This window comes from Globicephala melas, chromosome 18 (genome assembly GCF_963455315.2).
Source record: "Globicephala melas chromosome 18, mGloMel1.2, whole genome shotgun sequence".
NCBI lineage: Eukaryota > Metazoa > Chordata > Mammalia > Artiodactyla > Delphinidae > Globicephala > Globicephala melas.
Window position 1 is genome coordinate 46667504 of NC_083331.1, and position 26433 is coordinate 46693936.

General features: G+C 37.2%; 2 protein-coding genes across 7 annotated transcripts in view; one reads left to right on the plus strand and one right to left on the minus strand.

Moving 5' to 3' along the window:
* Positions 1–23098, minus strand: part of DIS3 (DIS3 homolog, exosome endoribonuclease and 3'-5' exoribonuclease) — a 28020-nt gene extending 4922 nt beyond the window's left edge. Inside the window, exons 1-15 of one of the 2 annotated variants that reach the window (XM_030838663.3) lie at positions 22777–23098; positions 22016–22173; positions 19221–19414; positions 18733–18806; positions 11652–11819; positions 10735–10899; positions 9455–9568; positions 9186–9323; positions 8458–8604; positions 7965–8081; positions 7601–7702; positions 6585–6649; positions 6414–6498; positions 4820–4947; positions 1886–1972 (exon numbers count right to left, since the gene is read on the minus strand). In XM_030838663.3, the coding sequence (XP_030694523.1) occupies positions 1886–1972; positions 4820–4947; positions 6414–6498; positions 6585–6649; positions 7601–7702; positions 7965–8081; positions 8458–8604; positions 9186–9323; positions 9455–9568; positions 10735–10899; positions 11652–11819; positions 18733–18806; positions 19221–19414; positions 22016–22173; positions 22777–23004 (1970 nt within the window). In that variant the 5' untranslated portion in view covers positions 23005–23098. Of the gene's footprint in view, positions 1–1885; positions 1973–4819; positions 4948–6413; positions 6499–6584; positions 6650–7600; positions 7703–7964; positions 8082–8457; positions 8605–9185; positions 9324–9454; positions 9569–10734; positions 10900–11651; positions 11820–18732; positions 18807–19220; positions 19415–21794; positions 21875–22015; positions 22174–22776 lie in introns of those variants that run through there. The other variant, XM_070044057.1, reaches the window with a different exon arrangement.
* A 274-nt stretch (positions 23099–23372) lies between these two features.
* PIBF1 (progesterone immunomodulatory binding factor 1) overlaps positions 23373–26433 on the plus strand; it is a 212483-nt gene continuing 209422 nt past the window's right edge. For 4 of the 5 annotated variants that reach the window (XR_004035579.2, XM_030838671.3, XM_060287868.1 and 1 more), the window contains exons 1-2: positions 23373–23655; positions 24685–24984. Coding sequence is in view for 3 of the 5 variants with exons in the window: in XM_030838671.3 (XP_030694531.1) it covers positions 24733–24984 (252 nt within the window). In the remaining 2 variants the exon portion in view is untranslated. Of the gene's footprint in view, positions 23656–24684; positions 24985–26433 lie in introns of those variants that run through there. The other variant, XM_060287869.2, reaches the window with a different exon arrangement.

The window sequence follows — 26433 nt, forward strand, 5'->3', positions numbered from 1 at the left end:
CAAATGGCAATAAAAAACAGAAGCTTTGGGCTTCCCTGGTGGCGCAGTGGTTGAGAGTCCGCCTGCCGGTGCAGGGGACTACGGGTTCGTGCCCCGCACTGGGAAGATCCCACATGCCGCGGAGCGGCTGGGCCCGTAAGCCATGGCCGCTGAGCCTGCGCGTCCGGAGCCTGTGCTCCGCAACGGGAGAGGCCACAACAGTGAGAGGCCCGCGTACCGCAAAAAAAAAAAAAAAAAAACCAGAAGCTTTAGTAACTCTAGTAATATATAAAATCTAAATCATAAGCATTTTCACCTCTTTATACTGAGTACAAAGAGATTTTTATTCAATTATAAGTCCACAGAAATAAAGTTTTCTAAGAATTAAAAGCTATTTAGGTCATATCAATTTTGGCTTTAAAAAAATGAAAACTTTCACTAATAAACTTTCACCCCAAAACGAAGAGATATTTAAAATAGCTATTTTGGGTGCGTATTATGGCCCAGGCATTGTGCTATAAGTGCTATATACATTGCGATATGTGTGTGTGTATACATACACATATACAATACAAATACACACATATGTGTATATATATATATGGATATAGATATTAGTCCTGTTTTGCAGGTGAGAAAACTAAAGATGTGTAACATTATTCTCTTGCTCAAGATTAGAATTATCAGTAGAAACAGGATCTGAGCCCATATAATCTGACTTCAAAGCTCTTAACCAATGTGATATTGTTTTTCATTCTACATAGCCTATGTCCACTTAAAATTTAGTTTAGTAAATGATCTGTGTTGTTTAATAGTGCTTTCTTTCTCCCAAGTTACTGAACATGCATTATTAATCTGTCATTCATGTTTCCATTTTTAACAACATCTTATAACTTCTTGACAAGATTCCTAAAATATATTAATTTTTTTTTTTTAATATTAGGAAGACCTCTAATTGTACCTTTAAAACTATGGGACAATCTCTTAGAAATGTGGTTTTTCTTCTTGGTAAGAAGAAATGGGTGATGTTCTGCTTTGGCAAAACTAGATTCAAGATCTTCGTCAAAAAAGCCCTTGGTATTGGGTTCACTGTTCCTATTAACATTAGACTTATTTGCACAGAAATTCACCCAAAGGTATTTTTAAATTTTAGCTCTAATGCTATAACGCACACACTGGTCCTAACTAACAAACTTGAGAATATTCCCATTTTTAATCCTTGGTCATCTACTAGAAAAGTGTAAATGCATGATTAATTTCAGATCACCTTACATAACAAGCATGGAAAAGAGGCCTAACTCTGATTTAATCCAAAACAACCTTGCTCCCTAAATCTTAGCCCAAATCAATAAAACTGTAACAACAATACCTAACCTCTGACTATTCTTCGCAACACCCTATGAGGTAGGTACCATTACCAATCCTATTTTACTGACAAATAAATCGAGTCATAGAGAGGTCAAATAACTTGACCGGAGTCACTGGCAGAAGTGGGATCCAAATCTAGGCAGTCTGGCTTCAAAGCCCAGTGTTTGGCCACTATTCTACCCTATCACAGTATATTCTCTATTAAATACATAAGAAATTAATGAGGGTAATCTTCCTTTACTTACCATAGCTATTACTAGTCAAGTTCTAATATACCACACATTAAGACAAACCAAACTGGCAGTTTTCCTTTTATAATATTTATCTTATAAATAAGATACATAGGTTTTATATAAAAAAGACTAGAAAGTGAAATCATTTACTTTTCTCTATATTTCATAAGTAAAAAAAACTCTGTAGAAATCATAACCCTACTAAAAATAGATATTTGGGGTACAAATATGTTTTATTAATATATATACTAGATATTACCTTAAAATCAAAATCTTATCTACTACCCATCAAAAAAATTGCATACCTAAGTTCCTTGGTCTGCAGATCTATAGGATCATGAGTTTCACTGTCCATGTGGAATCGAACTTCTGGAGAAGAAAGAGTCAAAGCCCTAAATAAGATAAAGAGGTGAATCAGTCATGTGAGCAGTAACAGATATAATTCTGGAAGTGATTCTTTTAAAACAGAAAATGATTAGAGCAAGTGCATAACAGTTTTTCTTATGAAAGCTTTATGACCATCTGCTAAGTTTTATGTTCCATTTTCACGGATAGCCTAATATTTTACAGCTCTAAAATGCATTTAAAAAGGGAGGACAGTAGCAACACAACAAAATGAGTCCTTGTGTTTCTCAGGATTTGAATGACTTCTGTACCGAAACTGAGTTTTTACTTAGCTACAAGAGTTTGTAATCAGTTTTATAAATAAAGAAGGTAATCAATAGTATTTTATTTACTATAGGAAACAATGTATTAGGGTGAGGGATGGTGGAGAGAGGCAAAAGGGAAGCTGCCATGGGTAGATCAGTAACATCAGAAGATCCCCAGTTCGAAAGTATCTTCCACATACACTCAACCAAGGAGAGGAGACAAACTACAACTAATGTCACAAACACTAATGGCTATTAATATCTGAGTGCTGTGGGTCAGAGAGTGCACTAGGCTAAGTGCTTTACATGCACAGTTCATTTAATGATTTGGCAAGTTCTCCTTTGAAAAGTAAATTCCCACAAGGCAAGGCAAGTATAATGTTTCTACACACCTTGATGCTATTTTCATCAGGTCAGCTCCAAATCAACCTAAAACTAAGAATTTTAATGAGGCTGGGTAACTTTGGACAATCACAAAAAAGGGAAAAAGATGATTTGGGGCAAGTTAAGTGGGATTCCAAGTCCTTTTTTCCCTTGACTCTTCACCTTTATTAGAAGAACTACAGAAGAAATACTAGAGAGGGAATCCCGACAAATATTCCTTTCTTTCCATGCATAATTTACAATAAGGTTCTAAACCACAATTAATCTGTGTTAATCTATACATCTTGACCTAAAGAGCAAGGTATACTAATCACATTTTGATCACTTTTTCTTCACAGAACATTTAAAACGTGACATTTATTCTTTAACACAGACATATGATAAATATAATTTAAGACACAACACATCCTTTAAGAAGGTGAAAGACACCAATTTTTTTTTACTGATTCCTTTCTCTATTCATCCTAAGACTGAGAAGACTCGATGATATGTTTTACCAGTAGATGACTATCTATCCATACTTACAAAACTAGATGTACAGTGTTCAAGTTAACGAAATACCTTTCCTGTCCTAATTAGCGGAAGCTGTTACAGATGCAAATTTACATCTCTTACTTTAAAACTGCCAAAATAAATACAGTTTCAATTTGTTTTATTCACTTTGCTTTTACAACAAACTTTCTTCTGATGCCTGGCATACTGAAAACCTTCAATAAACGAATACTTGATGAAAAATGTGTTGTTTTGTATTACAAAAGAAATCTAACTATACTCCTCTTATTTACATCTTAAGGACAAACTTGAGCAATAATTTCATTGGGTTTTACTACATCCAAATTATCCTTATATAGTTCCAAGTTTCAGGAGAAAATTCCCAGAAAACTGAAGTGTGAGTAGAGATAGGGTTGGCTCAGCATAAATGCCTAGAACAACACTGTCCAATGGAACTTTCTGCAGGGATGGAAATGTTTTCAATCCACCTTGTCCAACATGGTAGCCACTAGCCAAATGTGGCTACTGAGGACTTGAAATATGGCTAGTGTGACTCAGGAACTGAATTTTTTATTTTAATTTTAATGAATTTTAATTTAAATAGGCACATCTTATGAAAACAGCACAGATCTAGAGTTTGCACTCCCCAACAAAAACACTTTTAGTAACTACTTGTGACCCTACCCTAGATGGGCACAGGAACCCAGAGACCAACATATGAAAGGCTCAAGAACCTGCTTTACTCTGACAGTTGATGTTTTTCAAGAATCAAATTTCTTCTAACTATTTCAACAAGTTTGGGTACTTGGATACTCCTTAAAACTCCTCTGCAGTTTGGCAAATGCCATGATATAACAGCTAAAAGTTGTAAACCTGCCGCTAGCAATCAGATCTTTGGTAAGACTGCTTCTAGGTAACTCTTAATCATTTAAAAAATGAAGGTGTTGGGGGCTTCCCTGGTGGCACAGTGGTTGAGAATCTGCCTGCCAATGCAGGGGACACGGGTTCGAGCCCTGGTCTGGGAAGATCCCACATGCCGCGGAGCAACTAGACCCGTGAGCCACAACTACTGAGCCTGCGCGTCTGGAGCCTGTGCTCCGCAACGAGAGAGGCCGCGACAGTGAGAGGCCTGTGCACCGCGATGAAGAGTGGCCCCCACTCGCCGCAACTAGAGAAAGCCCTCGCACAGAAACAAAGACCCAACACAGCCAAAAATAATAAATAAATACATAAAAAAAAATTAAAAAAAAAAAAAAACTTTAAAAAAAAAAATGAAGGTGTTGGATTAAACAACCTCTAAAATCTCTTCCAACTCTAAGTGCAAGAAGGACTTCATCTATATTTATTTTAATATCTGAAAACCAATGTTCAATCTTGAAACTCATTTCTAATTAAAATCAGGAACGATCCAAATAGAACAGTCTTAAGACAATCTTGCCTTCCTAGAATTTCTTCAAGATCTTTAACTCAAACATATCAAGATCTTTGACACAACAGAACTCTTGAACAAACCAGAATCAAGTCCAGAATCAAGCTGCTAATATTTAAAAAGGTATCTAGAAGAAACGGAATGTTTCTACTTAAGAGCCCCTATTCAGCCTATTAAATAATTCATCACTGTCCATGATAAAACACTTTAAAGAGTTCACAAGTTAGCTTAATGCCAGGATAGGTGAATTAAGACAAATCTTAATAACTATTTTTGAAATGTACCCATTTTCAATTCTTCCTTTTTTCAAAATTTTAGCTAGTTTATTTAGTCCACGGAGACTAGTAGTAATACTATCATTCATGGTTGCTGAATCAATTCTCATCTGAGCTTCAGCATATGTAAGGGAAGCCTAAAAAAGAAACCATATGTTAATACAATGCTTATAAAAACTGGCTTACTATGTTCTCATATTTCCACTATATAAAATCCATGATTTCAGAAAACCTAAAATCAATAACAAAAGAAGAGATTCCTATCTATAATATTTATACTCCACACCTATGATTTCTGGTTCATTTACTCTTATCTGATGCATTACACAACATAAGCGAACTTATGTTAAAACAAAATAAAATGGTAGAATGGTTAGTAAATAGTTTAAACTATTTACTCATAGTTCAGTTAATGTATAAATACTTAGGTAATGTTAAAATAAAATAAAAGGAAGGTTAGATTCTCTGATAATGACTGTAAAGTGAAATCCTTTCCGGAGAACCAATACTGCCTTACTCACAGCAAATAATTAATAAAATTGTAATAGTCTAGACATTGTGTTTTATAGGAAATCTACTAAATACCCAAAATTAGGTATTTAACCTAAGAATCGGAAAAATCATAGTAGAAAACATTAATTTCCAATTACAATACAAATAGTACCTCTGTTCCTATTTCCCTCCTTATGTAAAACACCATTTTTTAGCTTTTTTTTTTTTCTAAGCAGCTTTTTGAGTAAAAATCAGGAATAGTACAAGAGAGTTAGGTGATGCAGACCAGGTCAGATTCTTGGGAGAACCAACTTATCTATTAGAGGATAAGAGTTCCCCATCTAAAAATGTTTTCTGTTATATGCTTACTAATTTTTTTTTCATATAATTTTGTTACACTGACCAAGTCTAGGAGAATTATAAACTCATCCTATTTAAAAATACTAATCTAGGAAAATTTAAATCATTCCCACATTACTATCTGTCAGTTTAACATTGCTTTCTTTCCAATCAGTAGCTGATTAGAAAAGAATGATGTCAAAGGGAGAGAAAAAGCCGGCAAACTTGGAAAACAGATCATTGGAAGAAAAGTGGTTTGGCAAACATCAGAGGTAGATTCAGGGCAAAATGAGAACACAAGGGAATCTGGGGAAAAGTATTAAAAAAAGGAGAAGAATGAGAAACATAATCTGGCTCCGTTTTGTGTGAACATCGAGCTCAGGCTAGTCCTACTGGAATTCAACCATGATTTATCACATTATTTCAGTGAGAAAGTGTGAGGAACAAGGAGACGGTGTACATGCCATCTTTTAAAATACTAACCAGTTATAAACTGGGACAACTTCAAAACTGGAGTTCCTGAGTTAGGGCTAAAAGAAACCTACTTGGTCTCCTCAAGTATATAGGCTTGGTAAGTTTCTGAATACAGGAATAAACTCATTTCTAAATAACAGCAAAAATTAAGCAAGTAACTGAAAACAACTAGAGTTTGCTGCAACACTGGGGAAAAACTTCTTCTTATTATTAATAAGCCTAACTTTTTCAAAACAATCTAGAACATTGTTAAAAGCACCAAAGATGTTAAACATGAAGTAGTAACCATGAAACCAACCTTTGAATTAATGACACTTTTGGTAAACCTTGTTTTTAAGATTTCTGCATTGTGATTCATTTCCCAAATACATGAAAATGCCAACCTATGAGGAAAAATAGATGGTATCTGTTAATGGGAATCAGTTATAGAAGTAAATACTATGTTTTTATGAAGAAATGTGATAAGTACCTGTCAACGTTAGATCTTAGGGAACATAAGTTAGAGCTAAGCAACTCTGGAACCATGTCAATCCTCTGGAACAAATAAAATAGAGTTGTGGATTACCGAGCTGTCTCCACATGTTTTTTGAGGTTCTACTCTCAAATATCAATAGCATTGAACTTACAAGGGGGAAAAAAAGGCCTTTGTGAAAAGAAGTGAGAAAATGTGAAATAAAAAGTCTATTTCTAGAAAAGTAGTTACACACAATTTTTACAAGAGGGAAGCAATGAAAGAAAACTGGATTTCATGTCAGTCGGTCTAAGTTTAAGTTCTCTACACTACCCACCTAGCTGTGCTCTGAAACTTTGAAATCTCTGGTCTCTACAATACGTTTGTACCAGATAACAGACACAGGCCCTAATAGCTCTACGACTGGACCTTCCTCCAATACTTCACACAAACTACATGGTGTTTTCAACATTCTAAAAAAAGAGAAACACTAAAATTTTATGGAAAAAAGCTACACAGAAGAACTTTGACAATGAATTTACCACAGACTAAGCTTAACTTTCCCTTCTACTTTCACAATTTTTCTCTGTAAGTTTATGGGAGCATACTTAATGAAGAATAAATGGTAAATTGTGACAGAACAGACTCGACTTAACTATATATAAGAAACAGAAAATATATTAATTACCCACCAATAATAAGTTAAATGCTACACAACAATTTATATCAACTACGTCTACTTGTTATTTGGGTCACTCAATAACAAAACACATTGCAATATTTTCACTGATTTAAGGCCATCTTATTCTATGTATGTCTTTTAGCTAATTCATGTACTATTCCAGACTGTTCAAGAATCCAAAAGTGCCCATGATTTTGACAAACTGCACAATCAACAAAGTAGTATTTCATATTTCACTATATACTGAGGCTGTCCTCTTCTCAGGAAATACCTCAGATGGTTTTATTATTGAGAATAAAACAGGTGATGGAAATGATGTATCAAAATTCCACTCTAAATTTAATATATTTACCTTTTCACAAAGATACACAGTTGTTCCCCTTCTAGCTGATTCTTGATCCAATGCATTTCCTGGTCTAATAAAATAGCTAACATCAGCAATATGAACACCAACCTTAAAAAGATAAAAAGGATGTCAACATGCTTAATTGGGTAAATGTACTAATGGAGTTCTAATGAGAAGAAATACGGCCAAAAGGAAAAAGGACCTTAGTCACAGTTACCATTTCAATTTTTTACATGCCCATTAGTCTCTGCAGCTACAACTGACTCTACTTGACATAAATAACTCACAAACAATTCTACAATAGGTCAAAAGAAAATTAACTCAAGACCAGAACTATATTTGGATAGAACGTCATTATAATTATGAATACCTCCAAATTTCCATTTTCAAGTTCTCTACAATGGAGAGCATCATCTATATCAGTACATCCTGGGGGGTCCACACTACAAACACACAGCTGTCTCAGGTCTTCTCTGTTTTTCATGTCCTAGAAGATGCCACATTATTAAGAAAGAAAAAACTATTTTGGTGGTACAGATGTAACACAAGCTCTTATGCAATCAACAATATCTATAAATTAAAAAAAAACAGCTTTATTTCTTAATTATAACTGCACATCATGATTTATAACTTGTGAACTCTTCATCTTAGGAAAATTTGACATAAGCTAATGTCTGTCCCCTAGAAAAGTCTGTCTTTCAGTAAAGCAAATGATTTCCATGATACCTAAGAGTTCTGTACCAAACTAAATGCAGGGGAGGAGGGAACTACGGTTTCTACATATTTTAAAAAAACACATACAGAAATCAAACAAAATTAGTAGCTCAGATACAGTGATTCACTAAGAATTCTTTTCAACATACCTTCTCAGTGATGCTCCAGGGCATCTTTGGTAGAAGGCTAAGAACAGCCTGTGAGAAAGGCTGATGGGGAACATCATGCTCAAGTAACAAAACTTCCGTTTCAGTCTCTTTGTCTCCGACTTCACCTAAATTTTTTACAAAGTGCCCCTAAAACCAAAAGATATTATTAGAAAGGTGTATTTTACAGCTTTTTGTTTGGCAATTTATATTTTACTATCACATTAAATCCCTGAACATTTACATATCACTTTAGTATTTCTAAATGTTCTCCACACTTCTTAAAAATGACAACTAGGTAAATTAAAGCTAAAAATGACAAAGACTTCTCAAGTGATTTATGGGGGAGACTTCCCAAGGGCCTGGTTCTCATATAAAAAGGTGTCTGTTTATTTTCTATTATTTTTCAAGTTTAAAATGTGCTTCAAATATCCTATCTTCCAAATTTGTTTATTTACAATCTACTTAGGTCTCAAATGCTGTTTTTGTAGTAGCTGTCACCAAAAGTTATTTGTTAGGAAGTCTGAGTAAAAGTCACCAAATGATTCACATTGGAATTTCCTAAAATTAATTTTCAGCTTGGACGTACACTTACCAGGTAACTGTGAAATACTTCTAGATCTCAGTATGTATTTTATACAAAAGCAGATTCTATTTTCAGTAAAAGAAGCAACTTTATTCCCAAAGTTTTAATTAAATATTCTAAAATAAAATGATTAATTCAAGCTTACATTTGGATATCTGGAATTTCTGGGCCAACCATCAATAGCAACAATAATTCTCTGCCCTTCTAATGTAGAGGCCTGTCTGGTTTCTATCCGAATTCTAGGGATTCTCTTATCAGCAGGAGTAAAGAGATGTCTTCTTGACTAGAGAAAATTAGGAAAAAAGATTTTACACATACAAAAAAGGCTGGGGATGGGGGCAAGGTGAGTGAGGGCTGTAAGTTCTATTCAATGTATTTCATTTTCTATTACATAGCAACATGCTCTTTACTCACCTCTTTAATATCAGACTTGGAAAGCATGCCACAATATGGTCTCCAGTTCCTTCTTATTATTCCAACAACTCTACCTGTAGGCTTTAACATTTTTTCACTTACAGCAGTCTTAAGCTGAGATGTAAAAATAAAAGTAAAAATCTTCAGTTATCTTTCCTGTAAGGATAATGAGACAATTTCCCTTCAAAATTAGAACACAGGTACTTTCTCAGGCAGTAAATTATGACATAAAACTAAGGAATTTTGATGCTTCAAAATTCTAGGCAAGAGCATGCCAAACAAAACTACAAAAACAGTCCCATAGTAAAGCACTACAAAAAAACAAAAGTAACTGAATAAATATGTCAGAACTGGACTCTGCAGTTTTAATATGAAGATTTACTGACTGGCATACATGTGCGTGCATACACACACACACATGCACAGGTCTGGTAATTAAAAGACTAGGATTTTAGTACTAGTTTTCAATAATTAGCTGAGTGGCATTCATTAATTCATTAAAAAAGAGATGTATCTTTAAAGGTTCGTCCTTATCCAAAATATAAACCCAAACAAATAATAGTTTTTATTAGAAACAGCAGAAGAACCTTATGGTATTTCACCTCTAACACTCTCTTATGGCCTGGACTCTGCAAAGATAATGTTATAGTAAGACTCCAGAGTAGTGAATATAATTCATATAAAGAGAACTACTACTAATGTTGTGTGAATTCCAACTAATTGTATTATTGCTGTAATTCTAAAATGGGAAAATAAATAGGTCATATCAGGTAGACTTTAGGTCAAAAGAAACACCTGAAAGCACTCTCTTCATAATAAATATGGTAATAGAGAAGGAATTATTAAACAGACCTATTTGTAAGGGCCCAGAAGTACATCTCTTATGCTGAGGGAACTTTAACATTACATAAAGGCATTTCAGAAAATTTTAAATTTTTATTTACTTAAACCTCACTAATTCAGCCAGACCGTACACCTGAATGTCAGAATTCAACTTTCATACTCAAGTCTTTTTGTATTTAAACCTTTGTTTTATTTGAGCAAAAGAAGACATTAATTTAAAAGCAGACTACTTAGAGGAAAAGAAATCAACTATGTGTATGACATATATTATTAAACTGACAGAACTATAATTTTATTCATTATACCTAGCGAATAAAATAAATATTAATAAAATAAATCTGAAAGCAATGAAACGTTTAATTTTTTCCAAAGACAATACATTAACAACTTATTCAAAGCTACACAGACAAAAAAATAAAACTTTCTTGGTTTCATACAATGCATTCTCTCTCCTCTTCTTTCTCCATATCATCTTCATTTTGACCTTCGTCAAGTAAAACCACAGAAGATGGTGCTACCCACTGATTCTTCGGAAGAAGCTCCACAGCCACAATATCTTCATGAATAGCTCGGTTTAAATTTTTAAGTCCTTGTAAGATTATCTGTGTGAAACAGCAAATGACACGTGCCCAGATATTTTCAAAGGCAATATAATAATGGGAAGGTTGCCTACAGAAGTTTAGATATATTCTGATGTCTCTATGTTTCTATTTCCCCTCCTTTATATATTTTCTTCCTTTATAGTGGGGCCCTTTACTCTGCCCTCTTAATTTCTCAATAGCAAATAGAAAAAACATGGTCAGAAAATATGGGTTGTGTTCATGGCTCTACCATAACTCTTACATTAGTACCACAATTTCTTAATCTCTCTAAATCTCAGGGTCCTGATTGGTAAAACAAAAAAGAGAGTACCTACTCTTACAGGCAGAGTTGAAAATATATGAAATGCAGCATTCAAAGCAATGAGATGAGTACCTGCCCAATAGTGAGCACCCCAAAACAACTGCTATTTGCTTTAAAGTGTGTGAAGCTCTCCAGAGCAATTATACATTATGTAAATAGTATTTCCCACAATAGATCATAATACAGAAAATAAAGGTACCATAGTGGGGTTTTTTATTGATTAGATTTTTATTCTCTTAAAAGTGGGTTAATAGTTCTTTTCCTCAATAAGCAGTTTTTTGAAAAAGTGATTAATTCTACTAGTATCTACGACCTTTCACATAACTTTCTTCAAGCTGATAAATTGGGAGGATAAAGCAAACTTAACTTCTTGTACAAAAATGTTAAACACTTGTGAAAAAAAAAGAACAGAAAACATTTTAGTGTAAAAGGAATTTATGTACACACTTGCCTCTTTATTGTCTTCAGTGTCACCATGAACCCATACTGTAGCTTCTAAGTAATTTTCCCTGCTAGCTCTAAATGTCCCTTGAAGGTATGCACCAGATTTTATGCCTTGTTGTAGCTTACTTAATGGAAGATGCTCTGAAAATATTATTTTTCCACTATCTATTTCATTCTGTGAAATAAACAAACCAAGAGATATAGTTAGTAGTGAGTCTTTTGTATGCTCCATATACAACTATTAACACCATCAGGTATTTTTTAAAACAACCATCACATTATGGTATATACCACTGTATGAATTTGAATGAACGTAGCACAGTAAGAAAAAAAAGCTTTCTATTCTTAGAAATACACAAACATTTTCATTTCATTATATTTAGGTGTCAGCTACAGATGCAGAACACTAAGAAACTCTGTGTACCCCCCTACCCCTACCCAGGCCTCCTGGAATGAAGGTGTGTAGTTAGGTGATCAAGTGAGCGGGTAGGTATATAAAGGGTAATGGAAAGCCTCAACTGCATGAAAAGACTGTGGTTCCTGAAAGCACAAGAAAAGCTATTTTTATTTGGATTATTTTAAACAGCTAAGGATGTTAGATAGAGGTAGGCTGGCGTCTACTGTAGATCCACCACAACACCTTCCAGGATTCTCTAAGACCTCAACATCCACAATCCTGACTGCTTGGCTCCTTTAGTTTTCTTCATTTCCTAAATTCCCTACCTTCTGAGGAGATCACTTTACACCTTCTTTTTTCCTGCTTAACTCTCCAAGTTCCTTGTCTTCCTTCCTCACTCTCAGATGAAGGACCTCAATCTCCACACTGAGAATCAGAAGCAGTCACTCGAGACCTACTTCACCTCCCTACCACTGAATCTGCTCACCTATGTGAGCATCTCCTCTCCTCTATTCAACAACTTTGTCCTATAATTACTTTCTCTCTCTGGAATCAAATTTCCCCCTCTCTACTATAACATCCTCACCATCATATAAACTAATATAACCTATTTTTAAAAAATATGGACCTATTAAATACTATGATCCATTAAATAAATTAATGATATGGTCTATTAAAATACATTAATTAACTGATTATTTCCTCATAGCCCCAATCTATCACCAAGTCCTAAAATCAACAAAATATTTGTATCAACAAAATATACCCAATATCTGATCTACTTCTCACCACCTTAACTGCTGCTACCGTGATCCAATTTTCTGTCTTGTCTCCCAGGGGTACTAAAATATCCTCCTAACTGGAGAACCTTGCTTCTAATCTATTCTCCTTAGAACAGCCAAAATGGATATTACTACTCTCTTGCTCAACAGCTGTCTAGCACTCATGGGCTAAAATCCAGTTTTTTTTCCATGACTCACTACACCCTAAATGATCTGGTCTCTACCTACATTTCTGACTTCATCCCTAACATTTTCTCCCTTGCTCACTCCATCCAGCCACACTTTTAGCTATTTCTTGATCTTGCCAACTTATTCTAACCTCAGAGACTTTGAACTTACTGTTCCTTCTGCATGAAATGCTCTTCCCCTAGTTAATGTTAATACATGGTTAACTCCCTTACATAAAGTAGCTAAAATGTCTGTTTCAAAGCAATTTGCTTTGTTAACATCCCTCCTAGCTCAGCTTAGACATTACTTCTATCAGGAAGCCTTGACATCCCAAATCGGGGTTAGATGCCCTTGCTAAGTTCAGTCAATTCTCCTATAATGTTTGTTTTGAAAACACAAATGTGTTCCAATGCAACTGATATATTAAAAAATACCGGGTGACAACACAGGAGCACCTCAATACATGAGGCAAATGATAACAGCCATAAAAGAGGAAATCGACAGTAACACAACCATAGTAGGTGACTTTAACACCCCACTTTCACCAGTGGACAGATCTTCCAAAATGAAAATAAATAAGGAAACAAAAGCTTTAAATGATACATTAAACAAGATGGACTTAATTGATATTTATAGGACATTCCATCCAAAAACAACAAAATACACTTTCTTCTGAAATGTTCATGGATCATTCTCCAGGATAGACCATATCTTGGGTCACAACTCAAGCTTTGGTAAACGTAAGAAAATTGAAATCGTATCAAGTATCTTTTCCGACAACAACACTATGAGACTAGATATCAATTACAGGAAAAAAAATCTGTCAAAACTACAAACACATGGAGGCTAAACAATATGCTACTAAATAACCAAGAGATCACTGAAGAAATCAAAGAGGAAATCAAAAATACCTAGCAACAAATGACAATGAAAACACGACAACCCAAAACCTATGGGATGAGCAAAAGCAATTCTAAGACAGAAGTTTATAGCAATACAATCCTACCTCAAGAAACAAGAAAAATCACAAATAAAAAACCTAACCTTACACCTAAAGGAATTAGAGGAAAAGAACAAAAACAACCCAAAGTTAGCAGAAGGAAAGAAATCATAAAGATCAGATCAGAAATAAATGAAAAAGAAATGAAGGAAACAGTAGCAAAGATCAATAAAACTAAAAGCTGGTTCTTTGAGAAGATAAACAAAATTGATAAACCATTAGCCAGACTCATCAAGAAAAACAGGGAGAAGACTCAAATCAATAGAATTAGAAATGAAAAAGAAGAAGCAACAACTGACACTGCAGAAATACAAAGGATCATGAGAGATTACAACAAGTAACTATATGCCAATAAAGTACACAACCTGGAAGAAATGGACAAATTCTTAGAAAAGCACAACCTTCCAAGACTGACCAGGAAATAGAAAACACAAACAGACCAATCACAAGCCCTGAAATTGAGACTGTGATTAAAAACCTTCCAACAAACAAAACCCAGGACCAGATGGCTTCACAGGCAAACTCTATCAAACATTTAGAGAAGAGCTAACACCTATCCTTCTCAAACTCTTCCAAAATATAGCAGAGGGAGGAACACTCCCAAACTCATTCTATGAAGCCACCATCACCCTGATACCAAAATCAGACAAAGATGTCACAAAGAAAGAAAACTACAGACCAATATCACTGGTGAACATAGATGCAAAATCCTCAACAAAACACTAGCAAACAGAATCCAACAACATATTAAAAGGATCATACACCATGATCAAGTGGGGTTTACCCCAGGAATGCAAGGATTCACTGTTGGCAGATGACATGATACTATACATAGAGAATCCTAAAGATGCTACCAGAAAACTACTAGAGCTAATCAATGAATTTGGTAAAGTAGCAGGATACAAAATTAATGCACAGAAATCTCTTGCATTCCTATACACTAATGATGAAAAATCTGAAAGAGAATTTAAGGAAACACTCCCTTTTACCACTGCAACAAAAAGAATAAAATACCTAGGAATAAACCTACCTAAGGAGACAAAGACCTGTATGCAGAAAACTATAACACACTGATGAAAGAAATTAAAGATGATACAAATAGATGGGGAGATACACCATGTTCTTGCATTGGAAGAGTCAACATTGTGAAAGTGACTATACTACCCAAAGCAATCTACAGATTCAATGCAATCCCTATAAAACTACCAATGGCATTTTTCACAGAACTAGAACAAAAAATTTCACAATTTGTATAGAAACACAAAAGACCACCAAAAGCCAAAGCAATCTTGAGAATGAAAAACGGAGCTGGAGGAATCAGGCTCCCTGACTTCAGACTATACTACAAAGCTACAGTAATCAAGATAGTATGGTACTAGAACAAAACCAGAAATATAGATCAGTGGAACTGGATAGAAAGCCCAGAGATAAACCCATGCACATGTGGTCACCTTATTTTTTTTATTTTTATTTTTTTTGTGGTACACGGGCCTCTCCCGTTGCGGAGCAGAGGCTCCGGACACGCAGGCTCAGCGGCCATGGCTCACGGGCCTAGCCGCTCCGGGGCATGTGGGATCTTCCTGGACTGGGGCACGAACCCGTGTCCCCTGCATCGGCAGGCGGACTCTCAACCACTGCGCCACCAGGGAAGCCCGTGGTCACCTTATTTTTGATTTAGGAGGCAAGAATATACTATGGAGAAAAGACAGCCTCTACAATAAGTGATGTTGGAAAAACTGGACAGCTACATGTAAAAGAATGAAATTAGAACACTCCCTAACACCATACACAAAAATAAGCTCAAAATGGATTAAAGACCTAAATGTAAGGCCAGACACTATCAAAGTCTTAGAAGAAAACATAAGCAGAACACTCTATGACATAAATCACAGCAAGATCCTTTTTGACCCACCTCCTAGAGAAATGGAAATAAAAAGAAAAATAAACAAATGGGACCTAATTAAATTTAAAAGCTTTTGCACAGCAAAGGAAACCATAAACAAGACGAAAAGACAACCCTCAGAATGAGAGAAAATATTTGCAAATGAAGCAAGTGACAAAGGATTAACCTCCAAAATTTACAAGCAGCTCAAGCAGCTCAATATCAAAAAAACAAACTATGCAATCCAAACATGGGCAGAAGACCTAAAAAGACATTTCTCCAAAGAAGATGTACAGATTGCCAATGAACACATGAAAGAATGCTCAACACCAGTAATTATTAGAGAAATGCAAATCAAGACTACAATGAGGTATCACCTCACACCGGTCAGAATGGCCATCATCAAAAAATCTACAAACAATAAATGCTGGAGAGGGTGTGGAGAAAAGGGAACTCTCTTGCACTGTTGGTGGGAATGTAAATTGATACAGCCACTATGGAGAACAGTATGGAGGTTCCTCAAAAAACTAAACATAAAACTACCATATGACCCAGCAATTCCACTACTGTGCATGTACCCTGAGAAAACCATAATTCAAAAAGAGTCATGTACCACAATGTTCACTGCAGCTCTATTTACAATAGCCAGGACATGGAAGCAACCTAAGTGTTCATCGACAGATGAATGGATAAAGAAGATGTGGCACATATATACAATGGAATATTACTCAGTCATAAAAGGAAACGAAATTGAGTTATTTGTAGTGAGGTGGTTGTACCTAGAGTCTGTCATACAGAGTGAAGTAAGTCAGAAAGAAAAACCAACACCGTATGCTAACACATATATATGCAATCTAAAAAAGAAAAAATAGTTATCAAGAACCTAGGGGCAGGACAGGAATAAAGATGCAGATGTAGAGAATGGACTTGAGGACACAGGGAGGGGGAAGGGTAAACTGGGATGAAGTGAGAGAGTAGCAGTGACATATATACACTACCAAATGTAAAATAGATAGTGGGAAGTAGCTGCAGAGCACAGAGAGATCAGCTCAGTGCTCTGTGACCACCTAGAGGGGTGGGGTAGGGAGGGTGGGAGAGAGACGCAAGAGGGAGGAGATATGGGGATATATGTATATGTATGGCTGATTCACTTTGTTATAAAGCAGAAACTAACACACCATTGTAAAGCAATTATACTTCAATAAAGATGTTAAAAAAAAAAAATACCAGGTGATTGCAGAAAACTGCACCTAGCTGAACCAAGCTGAATCCACACGCGCACACACAAACACACTCTCAAACATCTATCAGTTACTTCAGATCACTGTGTTTTACGAGCCACAGCACTTCATCTGGTGTAACAACTTTCTGTTCAAATTTAGATAACCCTCTTTTCACCGCTTCATGAAGTTTCTGAGTGTTTCCCTAACCACATTTTCCCTAAGCTCTGTGGGTTTCATTATATAATTTTGCATGGCACAGTGACTTTGAGGAACACACATGTGTTACAATAGAGTCAACTGTAATTTCACCATATCCTACACTAACCCTACCACAGTGCATAATCAAATACTGTGAATCACCAATGTTGGATTACTCCTTGTTTCTTCTTCTAGACCAAAACAACTATGTGATAAAGGGAGTGTTCTTTTTGTGATCTCCAGTATGGTAGTCACTAGGCACAAGTAGCTCCTGGTTGCTTGAAAGTTGACTAGTACAACTGAGAAACTGAAGTTTTAACCTGAATTAAATTTAAACAGCCGCATGCAACTAGTGGCTACTCATTAGACAGGATAATCGTAAATCTGTATTCTAAAAATCAAGCCCAGCTTTTATTTTCTCACTTCCATTTAGTTTTGTAAAGTAGCTAGTTGAAGACAAGCAGGGATGGAGAAAATGCTGTAAAGACTGGATGTACGTATAATGTTATATTACATAAAACCTATTTTTATATCAATAGTATCTACCATTTACATTTACCATAGCTGTTTGCCAGGCACTGAGATAAGAATTTTATGAACACAACTGTTATCACCTCATTCAACCCTAATAACAACACTATGAAGTCATTATTGCTAAGCACACTTTACATACAAGGAAATATTGGCTCACAAAGTTTAATGGTTCCCTCTCAAGTCCACTATGGCAGTGATCCCTTTTCTCATCCCTCTGCCTCTAATCTTGCCCTTGATACAATGCATCATCTTACAAATCGAAATTGGAGTAGTCTCCCAAATAAGTAACAATTCTGGTCCTTCTCCTCTGTTCCTCCTAGACACACTCTCATCCACCTTTAATGTCTTTTAGCCTGACAATATAAGGTAGGGAGCCCAGAATCCTATCTGCTAACTTCTCTTCATAGAAGCCTTTTAGGGAGACATTTACAAGACAGTTTAAAAATTACTAACAGAATAAATTGTTAAGTCCACACTATGTGGCCCCTTGCCTTCCTGTTCTACCTCTTATGACTCCCTCCCTCCTCCTATGGAATTGATGCTACAACTGTATGCTCTCTCTGCAGCGCCCACCACTTCTTTGTCAAATACCTACTCATCACAAGCCAGCCATGAATTCCTTCATTTATTAATCAAACAGATAGTGCCACCTTGTGCCAGGCCCTACTCGGGTTGCTGAGGATATATCAGTAAAGAGCGCTATTTGAGAAAGTCAAGTCTTTAGGACATTTTGATAAGAAGTCTATTAGAGCCACTCTTGTTTATAACCCAACTCCTATTCCAATTCCAGCTTACCCACTGATATTCCAATTTTTAAATTTGGTAACTATGAGCCTAACGTCCGGAAGTGGATACATTAATAATTTCACTTTTCAAAAACAAAATAAAACAAACTCAAACATACCCCTTCTTCAGACAAACAAGCAAGACGATCTATGAGTTCGGGGTTAGCAGTTAGGCTTTTTACATATTCTTCACCTGAAAAATAAGTTTTTTGTTCTTGATAAATTCAAATGTGTTTTTTTTTCCTCCTTAGATATGTTTTTTCCCCTTCTTTTGTTTGTGACAGTACATATGTCAATTTTTTTTGGTGGGGGGGAAGCCCTCTGTTGAGGTGGTCACGCCCAAAGGCAGTGGGTCAAGTATATCTATAAGCTTTCATTGCTAAGCCAATTCCAAGTCTTGATAGGGAAATTAATAGCCACTGGTGGTACAACTCACTTAGCTTAGAAATGCTGAGAAATAAAAAAAAAACACAAAAATATCACATTAAGTTATATAGGACTATGAAAATACCAAATGGTCAAATGAACATCTGATTATGGGCCTGATGATAGTTTTTACATGCATTTGCAAACATGAACTAACAGTCCAGTCTCCATGGAGACTTACAAGTGAAAGCTGGTATCCCTTCTTCTATGGCTTTCTCTTTGTTTTTCCTGTCATTGGTTATGAAGATAACTCGCAGCTGATTCTCTGCCGACATTTTCTTCAAATGTTCATTGTACCACTTTGCTGCTACTCGAATGGCTCTATCATTCCTGTCATTAGAAGTTTCTCCCTGTAATTGTTCTACATAAGTTTCTCTAAGTGTAATAGAAAGGGAAAAAAAAAAGAAACAAATGGAAAACAACAGAATCAAGCACATGTAAAAAGTCTTAGGACATAAATGCTTAATAATTACTAAACTTAACGTCAATGGTACATCTTTTTCTCTTGAATGTATTCACATTTATAACTCAGAGTGGAAACAAATAAGATCCCTCTATTCACGTTTTTAAGACAACAACTTACTTGGAAAAGAAGAAAATCACATTAATGGAGCAATAAAAAAGACTAAAATAAATTTTTTTCACCAAAAGAAAAATTCAAGATCAGAATTTCTACTTGAGGTTGGGACATTAAAAAAGTAATAGTCTGTTGGAAAAAAACTATACTAAAACTTTGCAGGTCTGATAATGAGATTTCATTCAAACTGTAGATTAACAGGAATTCCTAAAAGCTATTGATTGTATGATTAGATGATTTGTGATGATATGATTAATGTATAGTTATTAAATACATAATGCACATAAATTATCCATGGTAAACCCTGAATAAATGACAAACACCATCTAGGGACTGAAAGACCAGATACAGATATGATTGTATATTCCTTCTAAGTCTATCCACTCTGAGCTATCAAATGTCAGTGTACTTATTTCTTTAAATCTGATCTTTGAAGCTAAATTTAAGTACAATAACAAAATTCAGCACAACAACTTCTACCTACTTCTTAAAAATTATAGGCTCAATTTTAGAATTCTGTACTTATTTATATGGTTTTCAGAATTATTTTATTATTCACCATTAAATAAACCTGATAATGCTTTTAAGCTTATCAAAGACACTCATAAATTTTTGAATTGGTTTTAGCATGACTGAGCAACAACCTGACATGAGATTTGCTCGAGTGTCTTAATTCTTCCTGTCAACCCCAGTATTGCTAAGCTCTATTCACTGCACTTAAGCTAACAAAATTGCTAACCTTGGATTAAAAATCCAATGATCATGCTCCACAGACACTAGGTCTTTAAGCGCTGAAAAACAGTGAAGTTTCTGTTTCTGGATTTCGAGAGGAGACAGAAATAAGAAGTCTACAGGTGCTTTACTGATGTTCTTTACAACAACAGTATTTAAGTGTGGGATATAAGAATAAAGAAGAGAGGGCTTCCCTGGTAGCACAGTGGTTGAGAGTTCGCCTGCCGATGCAGGGGACACAGGTTCGTGCCCCGGTCTGGGAAGATGCCACATGCCGCGGAACGGCTGGGCCCGTGAGCCATGGCCGCTGAGCCTGCATGTCCGGAGCCTGTGCTCCGCAACAGGAGCGGCCACAACAGTGAGAGGCCCGCGTACCACACAAAAAAAAAAAAGAATAAAGGAGAGAAATTTGAGAAATTAAATATTTTTAATTTGCATATTCCAGTGGGATTTCATTATTACATCTACTGTCTAATCTAGCAGTTCTCAACCAGGGAGTGATTTTCCCCGCCAGGGGACATTTCACAATGTCTGGAGACATTCTAGGTTGTTACAGCTCAGTGGATCGGTGGGGAAGGGGAGGTCTGTTACTGGCATCTAGTGCATATAGGCCAGGGATGCGGCTAAACATCCTACAATTCCTAAGACAGCCTTCCCATAACAAAGAATTATCCAGTCCAATATGTCAATAGTGCCAACATTGAGAAACTCTGATCTAATAAAAGTAAATTAGGGACGTCCCTGGTGGCGCAGTGGTTAAGAATCCGCTTGCCAAGGCAGGGGACACGGGTTCGAGCCCTGGTCCAGGAAGATCCCACATGCCGCAGAGCAACTAAGCCTGTGTGCCACAACTCCTGAGCCTGCGCTCTGGAGCCCACGTGCCACAACTACTGAAGCCCTTGTGCCTAGAGCCTGTGCTCCTCAACAAGAGAAGCCACTGCAATGAGAAGCCCGCGCACCACAAGGAAGAGTAGCCCCTGCTCACCGCAACTAGAGAAAGCCCGTGCGCAGCAATGAAGACCCAATGCAGCAAAAAATAAATAAATAAAATAAATTTATAAGGAAAAAAAAGTAAGCTAGGACTCATCATAAATTATTTCTGTAACATAAGGAACAGGCAATATCATATTTTCTAAGATCACACATTAAGTTCAAACAAAGGTCTTTAATCTGAAACATAAAGAATTCTATTTCTTAACCTTATTGTCGTCAATATGATCTGTTATAAGGTATTAGTTTAACTGTTAAGAGCCCATTAAGAATATATCTGCTTTATATTTTTAAAGCTTTCCTTCACAAACTCCTATATTTTATTAACCTTTGTTGGTTATTCGCTTAATATGGTATACCAGGAACCTAGGCAAATCTCGTCTTCCAAAATCCTATTGCTCGACTCATGCTAAAACCAATTCAAAATGAAAACATTTTGGAAATTAAAGTACCTACCATAGCCGAGGAGCCAGGAGACTTTGGTTCTGGGTTTGACCCAATCAATGCCTATGTGACCTTAGCAAGGTTTGTAAACTCTGTAAGAACCAAATATTACTCTCAGAAGTATGAAACCTATGGTGTATCTTCTGATGATGTCACAGATTACCGCCAGGAACTCTCCCCCCAGTTTAGCTAATTCTATAGTTTTCTGATAATTGACATAATTTCCCCCCTACCTATGGTGCTCGTTAGTAAATGTATAGAAATGCTTCTCCTGGTTATTAGTCACATCTCGGATTCGTTTATATACCGGAGCACTCCGATTTCTCACTTCTTGGAGAACTGTTTGTAGCACAATGACATTCCTGATGGCAGGGTCCTCAAGGACATCAATCTTTTAAATAAATAAACAAATAAATAAATAAACGAAGAGTTAATTTTTCCTCTGCATTCATAAATTGCTTCTGTTGAACGTGAAACTCTGCCGGTTAAAAAAAAAACACTAACCGTACATTAAATAAGGAGCTATTTTGCAACAGAAAACCCTTCAGGTCCATTAAAAAAGTACACATGTAAATAGGCTAATTACAAAACTTTGTAGAATTAACTTCATTAATAAAGTAATACGTTGGCCCACATAGCTTTCGTTCGTAGGCACTTACAAGCTGCCTGGGGGTCGCAGGCTGGAGGCCACAGAAGCCCAGGTCCCCGACCTCCAGACATTAAAATCTAAGGCAGAAGAGACACCAGGAGTTAGAAAATTGACGTATTTAAAATTCCTATAACTCCAAGAACTCAAAAAAAAAAACCCAAAACAAAACAGTACATGGAAAAGAACCTCGGCCTGGGGGGGCAGGAGGCATAGGTCCTGACGGGGTTTGCCTCTCCCTAAGTACGTGATGTTGCCCAAGACGCTCCTCCTTGGGCATCAGTCTCCTTATCTCCCTTTCTCCCGGTGGCGCCACTGTGCCCGCGGTTCGCCCGCCTACCGGCGCACCTGGTGGAGCAGCACGTTGGTGTCAGGCAGCAAGTAGTGCGGCTGCGGGCAGAGGCTGCTAACCCGATCCAGGGGCTGCCGCTCGAGGACCGGCCCCTCGTGCGCACTTCCGCACGCCGCGCATCCAGACGCACCGCAGCCTATGTCGTCTCGCAAGTAGTGCTCGCGCACGATCTTCATCACGCCGCCCGCCCGCGTCTTTTTTAAGAAAGTCCTCGACTTGAGCATCTTGCCTCGCGGCTTGGAATCCCGACCTCAACAGTTCTCTTCCGGCGGAAAATGTCAAGCTTGGAACCCTGTCGCACAACTACACTTTACCCAGAGGTTTGCTCCTTCCCCCTCCAGGATATTAGTAAACCCCTCTCGCGGGGAAACCTCGAGACAGCCGTTGGTTGGCTCTCTGAGGGCTTCGAGGATTGGGCGAAAGCGGGTAGATGGGAGGAGCCCGGAGCCATTTCCGCCCGTGAATTGAGCGGGGCCGCCTCCGGACTCCATCTCCCAGCATGCTTTGCTTCCCGCGCCTGGGTGGACGCGGGAGGGCTGAGTTCCGGTAGCGTGGGCATCTGCCTGCTGCAGCTTCCTCCCTGTGCGGAAATGGTTGTTTTGGTTACGGGTGCTAACGGTCACCGACCTGTGATTTCTCGTTAAGAGACTGCAACCCGAGCTGCTGTCTGGAGACACCTTCAGCTCACCTGAAGTAGCAGCGGTGGCGGCTTCTCTAGCCTGCGACGTGGAGTAATTGAAGCGTTCCAGGTAGCTCACGGCTCGCCCCTTCCTTTTGTGCCTGGGACAAGGAATCTTCTGATGCTGCCAAATTCGGGTTTTATTCTTCACGCCGCACGTGTGGGCAGTGCCAGTCCCGGACCCTTTGTATCCCAGGTGATGTTGCCTGTCTTTGATTTCGCCTTTCCTTATCCCTTTCCCTTTAAAAACGAGGGAAGCCGATCCAGTCAGAGTTCTTAGGTTTCCCTTCCACACACCTTTTTTCTAATCGTTCAGTTTAGAAAAACTGATATCTACAATACCGTAAGTAATTTATTATATCGTGTAGTATTAAAACGAGGGAGTTGCTGAAATTTTTGTGAAAGGGTAAGGAGTTCGAGGAATTTGTCTTTTACTCTCTTGTTTTCATTTTGCTATCTGCAAGTCTATAAAAAAGTTTTATCTCACTATTTCCCTTTTAAAAAAAACTTAACTGATGCCTCATTGCCTGTAGAATAAATTTCGAACATACTGAAACATTCAAGGTCCTCCACAGTCTTGATTATGTATAAGGGACAACCCTTCTGTGTGTTTGTGTTTGGAGTCACTACTCAGATTCACATGGGCTTGGACCAGGCTGACTACTACTATGTCCCTCTGTTGTTTTACACTTTCATCACTTCTATACCAACCTTAAAATGTGAATGATTTTCCCTTTTTATTACTCCTTTCCAAATCCTTCAAGATTCTAAGTCCTACCTCTGTATAACCTTCCCCTGACCAACTCAGAAGAAACTTCTCTATCTTCATGTGCTGCTTTTATTAGTAGTATTCCTGGGTACTAGCGATTTAGGGCTTTATTGTTTATCTCATACATTTCTTTGTTTACTCCAAGTAAGAGTCCTGCCCCCAGGAACTGGGTTTTCTATTCATAAAAAGTATGGGTTCAAAAAAAAAAAAAGCATTGTAAAGCAACTATACACCAAGAAAAATTAATTTTAAAAAAAGTATGTTTTAGAATAAGACTTAATGAGTTTGATTTAATATGTTTGATTTGAGCAGTAACTTAACCAATCTGCCCTAGATTTGGGGTCCTCCAGTTTGCCTAATATTTACTTAGGGAACCCTTAGTATCTCTTTGATATACTTTATGCTTTCCATAGAGAATGTTTGAGTACGTTTAAATCAATATTTTTTAATCTACAGAAAATTGAAATAGAATTGGAGAAGAAAAGTGTCCCATAATAATTAAAAATGTCTCAAAAAGTTGCCAAGCCATCAAAAACACTGAACATCTCTAGCTCTCTGGAATCTGAAGATATTAGTCTAGAAACAACAGTTCCTACAGATGATATTTCCTCATCAGAAGAGAGAGACGGTAAAGTCAAAATCACCAAGCAGCTAATTGAACGGAAAGAACTGCTTCATAATATTCAGTTACTGAAAATAGAGCTATCACAGAAAAATATGATGATCGACAATTTGAAGGTTGATTATCTTACAAAGGTAAGATCATGTGTAAATTTGCTATCTGTGTGCTTTATTGTCTTGAAACTGCAGATATATAAGAATTAAGTTTATGTAATCTGAACTTAAAATGGTAAATTTAAAATATCAAGGAAAGAATTATATTTTCTTGCATAGTTTAAAAAAGCTGTTTTTAAAAAGAGAAGGGGGGCTTCCCCGGTGGCACAGTGGTTAAGAATCCACCTGCCAATGCAGGGGACATGGGTTCAAGACCTGGTCCGGGAAGATCCCACATGTCGCAGAGCAGCTAAGCCTGTGCGCCACAACTACTGAGCCTGTGCTCTAGAGCCCGTGAGCCACAACTACTGAAGCCCACGTGCCACAACTACTGAAGCCCGTGTACCTAGAGCCCGCACTCCACAACGAGAAGCCACCGCAACAAGAAGCCCGCGCACCGCAACTAGAGAAAAACCACCCACAGCAGTGAAGACCCAAAGCAAAAATAAAATAAATAAATAAATTTATTAAATACATAAGTAAAATAAAAGGAGAAGGGAAGTGAATAATAGTTCTGTGTACCAAATAAAAAGTCTTGAAAGAAGGGGTGACTTAAAGGTGGGCAGGGATGAATTCCTTCTGTAGGCTCAGTTGTTTTTTTTTTCTTTTTTGGCGATACGCGGGCCTCTCACTGTTGTGGCCTCTCCCATTGCGGAGCACAGACTCCGGACGCACAGGCTCAGCGGCCATGGCTCACGGGCCCAGCCGCTCCACGGCATGTGGGATCTTCCCAGACCGGGGCACGAACCCGTGTCCCCTGCATCGGCAGGCGGACTCTCAACCACTGCGCCACCAGGGAAGCCCCTAGGCTCAGTTTTTTTAATGTATTATGTGTGAGGTATATTTTCTCCAGTGTTTTTTTCTGGCCAAGTTTTTTCTGCTTCATTGAGAATTAGCCCTGATGTGACTAGTTGGATAGGGAGAATCAAGATCATTATTACATTACTGAATCTGTTTAGTCCTCTAGCATGGAGATTTGGTTTCTTTATATCTTGCTCTTTGATAGTTACTGTGTCATAGTACCAAGTGTAACAAATTCACTTACCCTATTCTTTAACAAGTGGTATCTGCCAAGTAACAAGGGATGCCCTAGTCCTTGTTTTTCTGCCTTGTGTGTTTATTTACAGTTACGGAGTGTTTTATGTAAGGCCTGGTAAAGTTGTCGCTAGTTATAAAAAATTTACAGTGATTTCAGAAAGACAGGATAAACATTGTAACTCTTACTACTTCTGTCTTCTGAGAAAGTCTTTTCTTTCCAGTAGTAAACCCTCCATCTTTGCTCTTGATCCCACCTCTTCCTATCTCCTCCCCTCCCCATTTTGTTTCAGTTATATTTACCTTCTCTCTTGTTAAGTCAGTCTTGGTTAGTTCTTGCCTATGTATAAGTATCATGCTGCTAGAAAAATTTCTTGACCATGCCTCTCTAGGAAA